Below are 15,311 nucleotides of genomic sequence, written 5' to 3' on the forward strand. Positions count from 1 at the left end.
CAAGACCGGAACACAATTGACACTTTACTGAAAAAAAAAAAAAAAAAAAACCAACAAATGACTGTGGATGGTCAGTTTAATTGAAGTTTTTTTTTTACAATTTGTCATATATTAAAGAAAATTTAAAACGTATTTTGTATTTAATAAAGCACTAATTGTGTTCTGGTCTGGAGTAAAGCATAGGGGTTATCAGCCCTACTCATGCCAATTTTTTCTCGTTTAGAGTTTGACTCGGCTATTTATTGTAATTTCTGTTCGTTTTGAGATTCGTTTATTTATTTATATTGATTTGTGGTAGTTTTATGCTTGGAAAATTTTTTGACTTTATTTTGCTGATTCTTAGCTTAATGGAGCTCTTCACTTTTCTTGGAAAAACTTGTCTCGTGGAAAAAGTTTTTAAATTAATTTCATTAAATGTCAAATATTCCCTTTAATTTAATTTGTTCTTTTCAAGACTGTTCAAGACACTTATAGTTTTAAGTAAAGTTCCAATGGTGCCTTTGGCTGTATTCTTTTACAGTTAGGGATGGGGGTAGTTGTCAAACTCTTGTTTTTTGTTCGTTTTAAGCTTAATTGTCATATATCGTTTATGTTTTACTCGTTTTAAAATTTGTTTATTCATTTATATTAATACCTGTTGTATATTTATTTGATATAATTGTTTATTTAGTTTCTATTCGTTTTAGATTTTCACTTTTATTCTTTAATAAGAAATTTCTAGTCGATCTGAGTTTAAATTATTATAGTTTTTTTTTTCTGCTGACCTTAAGTTTAGTATCTCCTCTACTTTGAATTAAAAAAACTTCTTTTTTGAAAAGTTTTTTTTTCAATTAATTTAAGTAAGTAAGTTATTGGATTAATGACGCTTCTTGACCCTCCGCCAGCCCCGTTGTATCTAGAATCCAGCCGGGGGTAAGTATCTCCAGGCAAAGATCAATATGTTAATCCATCCATCAACGTTTTTCATTTCATTATAATTTTCCATTTCATTTCATCAAATTTCATATTTTTTTTGTTATAGGTGGTGCTGCTGGCGGTGGCTACTCGCAAGTTATCCCGATGGAAGAATTTAACTTGCATTTAACTGGTGATATTCATGCTATCTCTATTGCGAACAACCTTCTGGCAGCACAAATCGATGCTCGTATGTTCCACGAAAATACTCAGTCAGATAAAGCTCTGTTTGGACGCCTTGTTCCAGAAACTAAAGGGAGAAGGTCCTTCTCAAATATCCAGGTAAAAATTTTGGTAGTTAAAATTTATAAAATAAAATTTGTAGGAATTGATGAGGCAGGGATGTAGGATGTTTTAATTGAGTCGGCTATATTAACAGGAATAACATTAGAGCAAAAATAAATACAAGAGTGGCCCTCGAAAGTGCCCTGGAATGCCTCTCTTAGATCAGTTTGAGGTTTTCCCTTCCTTGCTGCTCTTGATACCCAAAATGAAGTCGATATTTTTCAGTCGTCTACAGTTTTGTGAAAAAACTTTTAAAGTTTATTCTCTTTTCTTGCAAAATTGAGGGATTTGAACTTTTGAAATATAATATATTTTTCAGTGTTTAAGATGATTGGCCAAGGCTACTTTTTGTTCTATGTCTGAAGTTTAGAAACATTTTTTCTAGCATCGGAAGATCTTGCAAATAATGTTTCGTACGTTTTTTTATTATTGCAATCTTTCTTTTTAATTAAAACTATATGGTCACCTAAAACCTTGAAAAGCTTTCAGACCAAAACATTTAGTTGATATAAGCTTCAGAAAAAATATTTGAAATCAGTAAAAAAAGAAAAAGAAAAAACAATAAGGCAAAATTAAGAAACACTGTTCTGAGAGTTTGGTCAATTATTTAAATACTAACGGTGAGTCTAGCTTTACACCTGAGATAATGGCGATTGGCTGTCCCTTGGTTTCACTCAACACTTTTATTAAGGCTCTAAGGCTTTCTAAATGAAAACATTTTTTGTTTCCTGGCACCATCTTCGGTCTATTCAAACCTGAAAACTGGAATTTTCTTTCATTTTTAGTTTGGTTGCTATGCAACTATTGAGATAGTATCGTCACGTAGGCTCTCTTCTTTGTTGCCACACTTGAATCGTGAGAAGAAACAAATGGGAACCTTTCCCGTTACCACAAAAAGCCACCTTCATTATGTAGCCAAGTATTTTAGCAATTAATACGGTGTTACCACCATTTGCCATTGAAAAAATATAGGCTAGTGAGAATATGTCAAGATTCAGTAGGAAGAGTGATATTTTTAAAGACAAGAAAGCAGCATAACCTAATAGGTATATCTGAAAATATGTTACTATAGTTAATTCAATTAACTAATAATTTGAACTGTTTAATTTTTAATAATAAACGTATTAATGCACAGCTTAGATTTCTAGTAGTTCAAAGATATATACATTTGTTTTCAGTTCCTATTTGATAACAAGCTGTTTGGGTTATATTCTTAAATAATCTTAATCATTGGATCTGCGTTTCTTTATTTTCCCAGTTTACTGCCAAGTCCTGGCAGTATTTGTTTTTTTTTGCAACAATATCAAGAAAGTTACACTTTCTAGAGCTCTTTGATGAAACATTTTTTTCTCATTTTCTGCTGATTTTCACACATTCTTTATTTTCAAGCTTTGCGCTCGCTAAGTGTTAAAAGTGCATACCAACATCAAAAGTCTTTTGCATTGTAGGTTTTCCTAAATTTTAAAGTCGTGTACCGATGTGTATGTGTCCACTTAGCCAACTAAGAGAATCAGATTTCATCTTTAGTGGCCTTAGTGCTTTAAGGAATGATTCCTTCTTTGCAACACCTTGAAACAGGATTGTAACAGACTGTAAAACCTCAAAAGATTGAAGCACCTCGAAAGTGGTGTCAGATTAGAAGGAAAAGTGTACCGTGTAATAGGCCGGAAGACAAGTCCCTTTAAAATGCTACGTTTTTGACCAATCAAATTTCTCGTCCTATGGTGGTCTGGTAAACGCTGTTCTCTGCGCTCTAAGTTTAAAGATAACCTAAATCTTTGACACTGAACACTAAGTTTATTTTACACAGTACTGGTTCGAAAATAATAAAAAAAATTCTTTTGTTTGTTTTAATCGGTCTTTTATTTGGTCTTTTGTTTAATCGTTATTTCTAAAACTAAGCTTGAAAACCTGATTTATCTTTGTTAAAATTATATGGTTTCGTTTTGTTTTAAATAATTTTTTTTATTATTTTTAGTTCTTTTGAACAGACATTTGTTTAATTTTTTCGACAGTCTTAGTTAGTATGATGATTTCCTTTCCTTTTTTTGTTCATATTATGACCAATGAAGACTCACAGCATGAAATAAGAAATGTTTTCAGTAAAGCGTAAGTGATGTTCCCGTCCTTACAAGACATAAGGACGTTAGTCGTACTTCTGTTTGTGGTGATTTTGGTTCGTCTTAAGTTTAAATTTGATTATATATTTTAATTTCTTTTCGTTTTCGCTTTTACTTCTGTATTGATAGTTATTTATATTCATTTTACGCTTGAGTTACTGAGTTACGCTTGAGTTGATTTTTTTCCGCTCTTCTTAAATTTAATGTAGCTCTTTCCTTTTTCTTTGAAAAACTTCTATTGTGGAAGTTTTTTTTAAAATCAACGCTACAAAAGTAAATATTTTTCTGTAATGCTAAGAAAGCTTTCATCCCGCAGCACCTTTATTCAGGCTGAGTTCAAATGAAGGGGGGGCTAGAGTTCAATCTCGAACTTCCCCCTCTCAGGCTCCTTTCTACATTTATCTGAAGGCTCACTGAAAGTTAGGTGATTTGGGTATTAAAATTAAGGCTTTCAGGCGTCCCCCCTTCTTATTCAATATTTTACTGCCCCTTCTTCATAATAGCTGATGCGCAATTACCCATCACTGTACATAATTTTATGAAACATCGAGTTAATCAACTTCATCAAATGAAACGTTAAAATAAATTATATTTTAATATAATTATTAACCACTATTAAATCCTATGTTAACCATTTATCTTGCATTGACTTCGTAACTTTTTAGGAACGAATATTCCTAACGTTCCTATGAATGTTCATGCGGCATTACTTCCTCTGAAACTGGGAGGCTCAATATACAGTTTTTTATATTTTTAGAGGGATTCGCTATCTTCGAATACTCAATCGGTAGCAATCTGGCCCTCTTTGGGGCAAGATCGTTGCTTGGTACTACAAAATGTCGGAAAACACTGCTTCCCCATGGTACAGTCTTTTTTACTATTGAAAAAAGGACAATGGAACTTTTATCTAGCGTTCAAATGAGCCTTCTCCCTATTTTATAGGAGCCATTTGTTCGATATGATCACCCCTGGGAGAAAATAACAACAAAAAAAAACAAATAAATACACATTCGTGAGGATCCTTCAGAAAAAAAGCCAAATTTCACATCTTTGTAGATAGGAGCTTGAAACATCTACAGTAGGGCTAACTGATATTCTGAATTTTATGGTGAGATGTTTGTCAGTTTAGGGTATGTTTTTCCACTTATCCACTTGCCACTTAGCTAACTTTGCCACTGGCCATTTAGGTTATGTTTCCCTCCTTTTTCAAAAATCAGGCAAATTTTCTTTAGCTAATGGCTTCCAATGAATAAATTTAAACTTGAGGAATCGTATATATTTGGAAGCAACATAAAAATCGGATTCTTTTAGTATATTAATTGTTATCAAAAGTCCTTTTTAGAATTTTGTTTGCTATCAGCCTGAACTCTTTATTGTCAGGTCGTTACCACGAACTGTTCGACAGGGAGACACTATCCTGCCATCTATTTGATATTCTTATTTTTCAGTGTCAAGGGTGGGCTAGAGATTTCGGAAGCCGATTTAGCCCATTTTGGCCTATTATTTTAATGAAACCATAATAATGGCTTATCGAATTATCGGAAACTTTTCTGTTATATGTCTTATTGATATAGAATTAATTTTGTTCGTAGAATCGGAAATGGCTCTTAATGCTTGGGAAGTTAAAAGTAGGTTAAACTTTTTAATAAATAAATTAACTTTATTAACTTTTGAACTATATTGAATAAATGAACTTTAATTTTTAATGAATAAATAAAATAAATAAACTTTTTGACAATTGTGTCATTTGTCTGAAATTTTATAGGTTTTTTTTCAAGCTAACCATAATTTCTTTTAGCTTCGTCGGCTCCAAAGACTTGGCATTGATAAAACCGAACCTGGTGATTTGACTGATGAAGAAACTCGAGCTTTTGTTCGTCTGGATATCGATCCCGAGACAATCACTTTTCAAAGGGGTAGGCTTAACATCCTTAATCGTTGCTTGTCAATCCTATAGAATATTTGAACTTACGGCCTAGAAGTTTAATACTCATGGCCATTCGGGATTACGAACCTTGCATCTTGTAAAGTTAGTATATCAATAAAAAAAAAGTGGGTACACAGAAGCCTTATCGTTTAATAGGTGTTCACAAGGGGAAGGGCTTTTGATAGCACCTCTCCCCAATGTCACCTGAATTGGGCAACGGTATTGAGCAGTATATAAGTCTAGTAATTGTATGTAGATGGAATTAAATGCATTTCATAGACTTATAGACCAACATCTAGTTTTAGATACCAGTAGCATCTCACAGTCATTTGCTGAGTTACTCTCAAAGAAAATATAAAACTGAATTGAAGGGATCATCATTAAATTTCTCAGATTTTGAAGTTTTGTCACACTAATTTTTTTTTATTAAAGAGATGTTTTAAAAAAAAATATTTGTTTTTTTTTTCCTCGTTTGTGGTTTTACTTTTCTTTTAAAGACTGACACAAAGACTAAAAGACCTGGTAAAGACTAATATAATGTTCTTTCCAGACTATCGGTTTTTTAGGCATTTAAAAACCGTATGTATTTTTACGAACGGAAGTTTAGTTTTATCTTACATTTTTTTTTTTTGCATAATGGCATTGCGATTACGTAGCCTTAAACCTGCGATTACGATTACGTAGAATTAAATAAAATGAAAATTAAAGTCAAAATAAAAATTTGTGTAACAAAGCAAAATTACACTGGAGAACAAAATCGAACTTTCTCATAATTCCAGCAACATCTGCAACCCAGTAAAGAATCTACTGCAGCCCATAGTAACTAAAAGTTTAAAACGTGTAAAAAAATCATTTAATGAGAAACATTTCTTATTTAAACTCGATTTGGAAATAATAACTGATTGGTTTACAAAAATGCGTCACAAAAATAAACCCATTGAATTGCATCAAAACGTTTAAAACAAATGTATAAGAGACTAATATCTCTTTGCCAAAGTCGATTATTGTAAAATATCGGAGTGCTATATTGCTCTGGCATAACTTAAAATCGAGTGTCTTTGCAATGGCAGTGCTCTGAGAAATAAGCAATTTACAATAGGCATAAAATAGACATGGCTCTGAAAATACTTAGGCTACATTCAAAACTGCAGCCATAATTTTTCGTAACCGACAATTGTTTTGTAGGCCAAAGTTTTTTGTATTGTCTTATTATTTTTTATGATTATTTTATAAATATGTTTTGAATTTCCAACAATTGATACGAAATTCTTAAAAAGTCATTCCGCAAAGGTTCCGAGTATTAAAAAATATGATTATAATTTTGAATTTAAGCCCTGTGGCTAAGAGCTTCTTTAGGAATAATCTGTAGAAATAATCTTGAAACAGTTAGGACGGATTACTCCATTCAAACCTCTATAGTTCTTGCCCAAAGATGAAGTTCAGAAAAATCGATTTTGAATGGTGGCATGGTTCTTATGCTATCACCTTTGTGCTTTGTGGGTCCAATTTTAGGCGATAGGACTTCAAATAAAGGGTAAGCAATAACGACACGAGCAAAGTAAGAACCCGTTCGAGTACCAAAAGTGTGAGCCTACACCCGCGTGAAGTGAGAACCGAGAAACTGAATTCCATCTTGAGCTAAGTGATGTCCTTTGTTCAGCAATATGGACCGTTTCAAAATGCCTACTAAGTGGGCCTCTTGCTAGCCAATATCCTGGGGAGCCTACTCCACGTGTCAAAAGTATTAGCGTATTTTGATTGTGGCAGTTCTTGGCTACTTCCTTGCCACAACTCTTTTTTTCAGTTTCGATAGATCTCCATTTATGTTCTATTTTATTTGTTTTACTAATAAAAGTAAACAGGGGAAGAGAATCTACTCGAGCCGGGTAGAGAGCACACCGGACATGGAGTCCTATGCTCTTCGGGATGCAGGTTCCAATCGTGGTGTTGCCAAGACCCAAGTTTTGACTTGGGTGGGGGTCATTAGTGTGACTCTGCAAGCTCAGTTGCTTGGGGGTGGAGGCAATGGGCATTTCAGGACTGAGCCTCGATCCAATTGGGTTCGCTCCACCCCAAATCAAAATCTAAACAGGTGAGAGAAAGATTAGGAAATGGAACTAAGTAAATTATTTCTTTTAGTTCTTGACGTAAATGATCGTTTCCTGCGAAAAATAACAGTTGGTCAGTCATCAACAGAAAAAAATCAAACACGACAAGCTCAATTTGACATAGCAGTTGCTAGTGAAATCATGGCAATTCTAGCGCTGACTACTTCTATAGAAGATATGCAGCAGAGACTGGGTAGGATTGTGGTTTCCAGCAATAAGTCAGGTCTTCCTGTAACCGCAGATAATCTAGTAAACCTTTGATTTTGTTTTTCCAGTGATTTATCTATGTAATGCTTATGCCTTTTTTTTAGTGCTTTGGCTACCTTTGCTAATATATTTTTGAAATTCCCATAGATTTGATGTTGTAAAAACATTTACCATTAAAGTTAATCAAAATCGGATTTACCATTTCTGAATCAGGCTTCAAATGGCGATTTTTCCTCACTTGACTTTTTTTTCAAAACGCGTTTATAATTTTTGGTTTTATCCTCAGAATCGGTGCTAGCAAGATAACTTCTTAATCCCACTTAAGATTGCTCCTCTAAGGATCTTTTCTTACGCCCTGGTCGGTGCACCGTGTATCCCGGAAAATTAGCCCCCCTGGGTATGATTTTGGTATCCATCACTTACTTACCATTACTGGTCAGACACTTGGAAGGATGGCCAGTGGCTGGACGGTGACTAAACTTAGCAATAATAGGCCACTATTTTGCTTACTGCTCTCAAGGGCACCGCGAGAAGGTTACCACCTCTATCCTCAAGGAAGTTGTTGTTAAAGATAAGACAGTCAACCCTTCAAAGTCAGCAATTTTAATCATTAAACGCCTTGAAACTATCCTTTTTTTCACTCCCCCTATCCAGTGAGCACTGTAAAATTACTGGGATGTCGCAATCACAATTGAATTGAAATGGGGGCACCATATTAATGATGTCATACAATGCACAAATATCCTACTTTCCTTCCTTAAATCCTTAAAAGTTCAAACGTCCTAAAACACACTGTTTGAGAATTTTCCTCTGATTTATATGCTTAATCCTTGGGTACACCTACCGAGTTTGGCATACTATTGTTTTCGAAGCATTATCGGACAGAATAGAGGCAATCAAAAATAGATGCTTAAAAATTAAGTATAATATAGGCAATGTCCCTCATATCTCTTCTTCATATATCCAACCTGGTTTCCCTTGAGGAACGGAGAGCGTTTCGCCAATTTTAGCTGCCAACGTTTCGTGAGATCAATTCCAAGCGAATGTTAAGTCTGTCAGATACCCAATTTTGAGAATTGCTAATAACAAGGTGTTTAAGGAAATAGATAATCTAACAATGAGCACGAGCGATCAGAGTAAAAAAGAAAACTTCATGTACTACATGTAGCCAACAAGCCACGTGCAGGGCTAGAAAATGCTCAATCACTTTTGGGTAAATAGTGCTTAGTTCTAGAGGGACTGTGAGCTGGCGACCATCACACAAAGACTGGCATGTTTAATTGAGACCAATAGCATCAGTTCACGAACTGAAAGGGCAGGGGGAGGGGAAAAAAGGGTAAATTTTTATTTTATTTTTTCATTTTTTCAAATGAAGAACCAAAGAAAAGGAAATTTTACTGTGAAAATATCCCAATAAAAGGTATTTTTCTAGATCTAGAGGGAGATGTAGGTGGGGAGCACATCCTCCTCCAATATATGCTACTTGTTTGGACTTTTTTTTTCTCTTTTTTTTCCTTTTTTAGTGGATTCTCATGTTTAAAAATTGGGCTAGGAAGATGATCGAAAGACCAAAGTCACTTTTCCAAAGCCTAAATACCCATATTTGCTATAAAATTGATATTTTAACTATTAAAAGAAACAGTTTTTGTTATGTAAATCACTGTTTTTTGGTTATTTAGAGCAATAGTATCTAAGATTTCCGCAGTGAGTCGCAGAAGTTGGCCACTGGTTATATTTCAGTCACAGCTAGTTTTACCCTCCTAAGCCTGAAAGAGGGTTCTGATGATATTACGGCTTTTTCAAGTGGTACAATGATTTATGATAGGATAAATTAAAACGCAGAAAATGAAATATCAGATTGTCAAACGCCAAACTTTCGAGGGCATGGCGCGAAGGCAATGACACAAAGAAATAAAAAATAGAAAAATGAATACAGATACAATTTTAAAAAGGTAATAAAGCAAAGTTTTTAAACTGCCTTCAGAAATAAAAATTAAGGGGTGAAATCAGGAGCCATATTAAACACAAACAACGAAAAAAAAAAAATTGCATTTAAGGACCCGGAAGAGTTTAACCATTTTTTTGTTGTTTTTTTTTCTCATTGTTTTATTTATTTTTGAATACATGATAACTTTAGCTTACGTGCATTTGTAGAGCCATCTATCACACATGCTTAATAATCGTCTTAATTTTATGAAAATTGAAATCATTCTAATTGAAAAATGTCGTTTTAGAATCAATTGACTAGTCAGCGTCTTTAAGATGGTTTGTTATGTATTTAGCGTTAATTGAGCCCCAGTACGAGAGTCTTTCTCCTATGAGCGGGGGGGGGGAGCAAATATATTTTTCAAAATGTAGGTGGGTGATGAATTTTTTAATTTGTTTCGAATGATAATAACAAATAAAGATTATTTTCCATGAAAAAAAAAGTATTTTTCTAAATCCAGTGGGAAGAGAGGGGGGGGAGGTAACTTTCCTAAGTTCTGGTGTTTAAAACTTCATCCGAAAACAAAAACCAGTTTTCCCAAGCCTAAATGCTAGATTATCATATAAGATTTAATACTTATTCATAGCATCCTTATGTTACAGGGAGTAACAGGGGCGCTCATGGTTCTGTTGAAAGATGCTGTTAATCCCAATCTTATGCAGACGTTAGAGGGAACTCCTGTCTTGGTTCATGCTGGCCCTTTTGCCAATATTGCTCACGGAAATTCGTCAATTTTGGCTGACAAATTGGCCTTAAAGTTGGTTGGCGATGAAGGTTTTGTTATAACTGAAGCTGGCTTTGGAGCTGATATTGGTAATTTGATCGTTAACAAAATTTATTTTTGGAATTTATCGTGTCTCTAAGCAGCTTTATCAATTTCGGCTGATAAGCTGGCCCTAAAGTTGGTTGGTGGTGGAGGTTTTGTTACAACTGAGGCGGGATTTGGAGCTGATAATTTTAATTTGGTTATTAGAAATATTTATTGTTAAAAAAAACAGGTTTATTGTCCAGAACGGGGCACGAATCTCGTGTCTTCAATTGGCTTGCAGTTCTGGCTTGTAAGTCGGCCCTAAAATTGCTTGGCGATGATGGTTCTTTTATAACTGAAGTTCGACTTGGAGCTTGCATTGGCATTTTAATTGATAAAAACACATGTATTGTTAAAAAGACAGGTATATTATAGAAAAAACGGGACAATTTTTTCGTGTCTCCAATTGGCTTCAAGGTTACGTCCTTAAGCTCCTGGGCCAGGTGGACCGAATTCAGAAAAAAAAACCTTAAGCTCAATTGGGCTTTATCGGTTCATCACGTCCGAAAATGAACTTACAATTAGTTTCGTCTCTGATAGATTTGACATTACAAAGTTTGGAGACGGAGACACAGCCAGATAGACCTCAACAATGAAAAAAGCATTTGAAGTTTGATTTTATCCATGTTTGACACCTGGAACTAGGCCATAAAGTTTGATTAGTCAGATTGACTTAGACTTACAGGGTGTATAGACAGAGACAAGACAAAACTTATGAGACGGGGGGGGGGGGGGATTAATGCCGCATTGATTCGTAAAACTGAAATAAGTCAAAATTTGCTTTGTCTCTAGTCGGCTAGCAACTTACTGTGATATATGAACCTAAGACGGAAAAAAATTTAAATAAAAACGTGACCTTGTGCAAGACCCATTTCTGCACAATAGGTGCATACACGTGGAGCTTTTTGAAGGGATGGGATCGGACAACTTTAAGGTGGAGGAGGCAATCTGATAACTCAAAAAGTAAATTTTGTGGCTAAAAGTTTCATATTGCGTCGAGAGTCCTTAATTTAATCTTTAGGGAAATGAAGATTGTCATTTTTCATCTATTATTTTAGATAGGAAGAAGCACCAAAGGGAAGACGCATATTCGAGAGCAAGTGGAATGAAAGAAATAAATATGGACGAAAATAAAAGGGAAAATCTTGGCACTGTGATTTATTTTCTCATAATAAAAATGTATTATTTATTTTATTTTTTTTCTTTCTCTGGTTGTGACATTCAGTTACATTCAGTGGCATTCAGTTTACATTCAGTAGTTATGACATTCAGTATTTTTCTTCTTTCATGACATTATAGTTATGAAAAATTGCTTACTTTTGGTAGAGTAAAAAATTTATTGTTGGCAAACTGCCATTTCTCTAATATTTATCAATTTCACTAGGGGAAAAACATGGTCAGCCAAAGGTTTGTCATAAATATTTAGCACAAGTATCCAAGACCCCGTATTTGCCACTGTGATGTCATTTCAAAAAAAACTTAATAAGACAGAGTCGATATCTCTACAAAAGTAGACATTAAACTTCTAAATGCAACAAAAAAAGTCACCACCGTTAGAGCTGTATTGAAGTTCACAGGGCCTAAGTTTTGAGAGGATGTCGATTTCTCACTTTTTTTTTCTTGTAAATATAATTAAAAATGAAAATGGTTTGTTTTGGAAAGTTGCTTGTTCAGCCAGACAATATTTTGGAGGCCTAATGGCTTTTTTTTAGTCTGTTGCTATTTTTTTTTACGAAATATCTTAAAGTAGGTATCCTTTTCCCAGACCACACTGCCTTCCTGTGACAAACAAATAAACTTTCAAATGGGGACAAGTTCATTTATTTAGACAGTGAAAACACGTACAAAAGTCTATATATTTCGATCCAATATACAGCGACCGTCATCAGTAGAAATACTAGAAAATTAATAATAAAACTAACATATTTATACAAAAAAAAACCTCCGGGTCATTCACAAAATAATTAAGTTCTAAGTCATTCACTAGATTTTTTTAGAGAGTTCACTAGTATGTCTTATTTCAAAGAGTTATGATTATTTTATGGGATCTAACCATGATTATTTTAAAATTATGAAGTTTATACGGCAGTAGCACTTTATCGTCAGGGTTGCTAAGCTGAACCATGAGAATAAATAAGCAAAACAATTTCGTTCTATCCGGCAATGCTTTCTGTCCATGAAACAAAAAGAAACAAATATTTAACAATCTGATTCCTTAAGACAGCTATACCTTGAAAGGATAGCTACAGTTTCTTAAGCTGCTTCGTGCCATTTCGTCTTAGCTGATATTTGCTAGTTTTAGCTAATTTTTGCTGATTTTTCGCCTACGTTTCGTTTTCTTTTTTAATTTGGCACCCTTTACTTCCAAAAACTTATCAACTGCACATGGGGTCTTTTTTGGCAGTTTTTCCTGGTTTTATAAGATATATGTGGGTGTTTAAATTCACACTCAACCAATTAAAACCGCGAGATTTTACTGTCCTTGGTACTTCGAAATTTTGGAGTGGAAGGCTGGGAACAAAAACCAACAGAGAGAAAAATCTAAAAAAAAAAAAAAAAAAAAAAAAAAAAAAAAAAAAAAACAAAAACGAGACTGCGGCCTGTGGAGAGAAAAGACGAAAAATGTAAAACAACGTGGGTATTTCGCCTGTATCAAAACAAGGCGTCTTCAGCACAAGAGAAACACAAGAAGAACAAGATAAAAAAACAAACTAAAACCAAAAATAAATAAAACCACCACCAAGAAAAAAAAAATACAGTTGGCGCAAACTAATCCACGTAGGAACACCTCCAAAACTTCAAACGATAACCCCTATACTATGTTGAATGTCCCTGCTCTAATTCAGCAACCCTCTGGATCGAGCTTTATTCTGTATAAAAAAAATATAATATTTTTTTTTTTTTTTTTTTTTTTTTTGGTGCAGGAATGGAGAAGTTCTGTAATATCAAATGTCGCTACTCTAAACTAACTCCTGATGCAGCTGTCCTCGTCGCTTCGATCAGAGCTCTTAAGACACATGGCGGTGGGCCACCTGTCGTTGCTGGCACTCCTCTTCCTGAAGTATATACAAAGGTATTTATTTTTAGTTACTTTTTGTTAGTACTTCTAATTCATAATCCTAATCGTTTTTCATTCGTATTAAGATTGTAAAGGATCTTTGAAGGGATAAACTAGATTCACGCGTGGTGTTTAAAGGGGTTTATGTCATGTGAATAAATCATTGAAAAGAAAAAACTCCGTAAATTTTAAAGATAAACAAAGTCCGTTTTTTATAATCCTTTTCAAAGAATCGTGCTTTTAGTTAAAAATCGATTTAGGTTCTAGGAATTGAATGCTAATCATCACAGTATATACAATAGCGTTGACTTCGTAAAGAGCGATATGTCTCTTGTGCTTTATTTTGGCCTCATCATATCGAACGAAAGATTATAATTAGCTGGAGGAGGGCTCATTTTGTCATAAATCATACAATCTACGGCCTTTTAAGGGTGTCACAGTAGAGTTACGGCTCTTCACAAGCAAATGATGTAATACCAAAATGATAGTGCTGTTTGATTCCGAAATTGACCCTCTTTCGAAATATAATACTCGTTATTCTGAATTCGTTATTCTGATAATACACTCCCCCCCCCCACCAATGGTCTTAGATGTAGCCCTAGGCTATATACAAAACTAAAGAGACCAAAGGTAATAAAATCCTTACTTTATACTATGGAGCAAGGTTTCTATTTATCAGATTTTCATTTTTTTTCTCATTTTCATTTTGGTTTTTTAAATCAGTTTTTTCATAATATAGATCCATTGACGTTTGTTTTAATCTTGTTAACAAGATTTGAAAAATGATGCGGTACCTTCATGAATTTATGCTGGTGGGCCGTAACATTCGGAATCAGTATTATTGATCGCTCTAAGAAACGCCTTCAAGACAGTTGCAGCAGATGTGTGACACCAATCCCTTTTTTTAACGATGCGTAGTCTTGGATCACAGACTGATATAGAACAGTCAGGATAGAAATACGCTTACCAGTGGGTAAAAGAGGTCAATTTAAAAGGTGGGTATCAAGCGAAGTACGCATCAGTTTGTTTTCGTGAAGGAAAGATTTTTTTTAAAAATGAGGTCCAAATTCTAAAAAGCACAAAAATACCACATTTGAAATGACTGACTTCAAACCAATTTAGATCTCAACTTTTGTGAAAACTAAACACCCTTTGTGAAATTACTTTGTTTTTGTTCTGTTTTGCCGATGTAAGAATTATTCAATTTTAGTGTTAGGAAACTACCAAACTTTTTTAGCAAAATTAATTATATCCACTGAAGCCCTAGCAAAAGGTCTTACCATCTGCCAAAATATGTCTGCCAAGCTTGGCAACAAGTATACCGTCCTCAGCTAATATTTTGCCGTTTGTTAGATGCTTTATGACCTTCACATATCTCCTTCAGAGAAATTTTCTGATGTAGTCTTTCTCCTCGGGTAACTCCACAAACTTGAAGACTATGTGAAGGTGGCGAGCTGCTTTACGGATGGCTCAGAACTTATCGAAAGCATTGTTGCAGCAGGTTTTTTGCAATAGGCTGTGAGTTTATAAAAAAATAGGTTTTTGCGATAATGCTTGCAAATGGGGAGCATATCATAAATAATGTATTCTCTTGGCTACCAACATATCCAAATCAGACGGCAAATGCAATGATTAGATTCTCTATACACGCCTATTTTCTTAATTGTTCGTATCTAAGTGAAAGCTTGTGTGGAATTGCAACTACATGAAGCGTCTGCAAAGATGTGATTCATCAGGTTTTGTTCCAATGCGGATACATCTAGCAGTCTAATATATATGGTAATTCATCCATCACACTTGTTAATATTTGATTTTTTTTTATCACCAGCTCTGGAAATTATGTTTATCCTACTCATT

General features: G+C 34.2%; 1 protein-coding gene across 1 annotated transcript in view; it reads left to right on the forward strand.

The window, feature by feature from the left end:
• pug (pug C-1-tetrahydrofolate synthase, cytoplasmic) overlaps positions 1-15,311 on the forward strand; it is a 105,784-nt gene that overhangs the window by 74,893 nt on the left and 15,580 nt on the right. The window contains exons 9-13 of the mRNA XM_089085957.1: positions 1,022-1,236; positions 5,158-5,275; positions 7,426-7,643; positions 10,191-10,401; positions 13,321-13,469. Coding sequence (XP_088942083.1) covers positions 1,022-1,236; positions 5,158-5,275; positions 7,426-7,643; positions 10,191-10,401; positions 13,321-13,469 — 911 coding nt within the window. The remainder of the gene's footprint in view (positions 1-1,021; positions 1,237-5,157; positions 5,276-7,425; positions 7,644-10,190; positions 10,402-13,320; positions 13,470-15,311) is intronic.

The sequence above is a fragment of the Artemia sp. Qi Xiang Cuo genome, chromosome 3 (assembly GCF_049724085.1).
Source record: "Artemia sp. Qi Xiang Cuo chromosome 3, ASM4972408v1, whole genome shotgun sequence".
NCBI classification, from domain to species: domain Eukaryota; kingdom Metazoa; phylum Arthropoda; class Branchiopoda; order Anostraca; family Artemiidae; genus Artemia; species Artemia sp. Qi Xiang Cuo.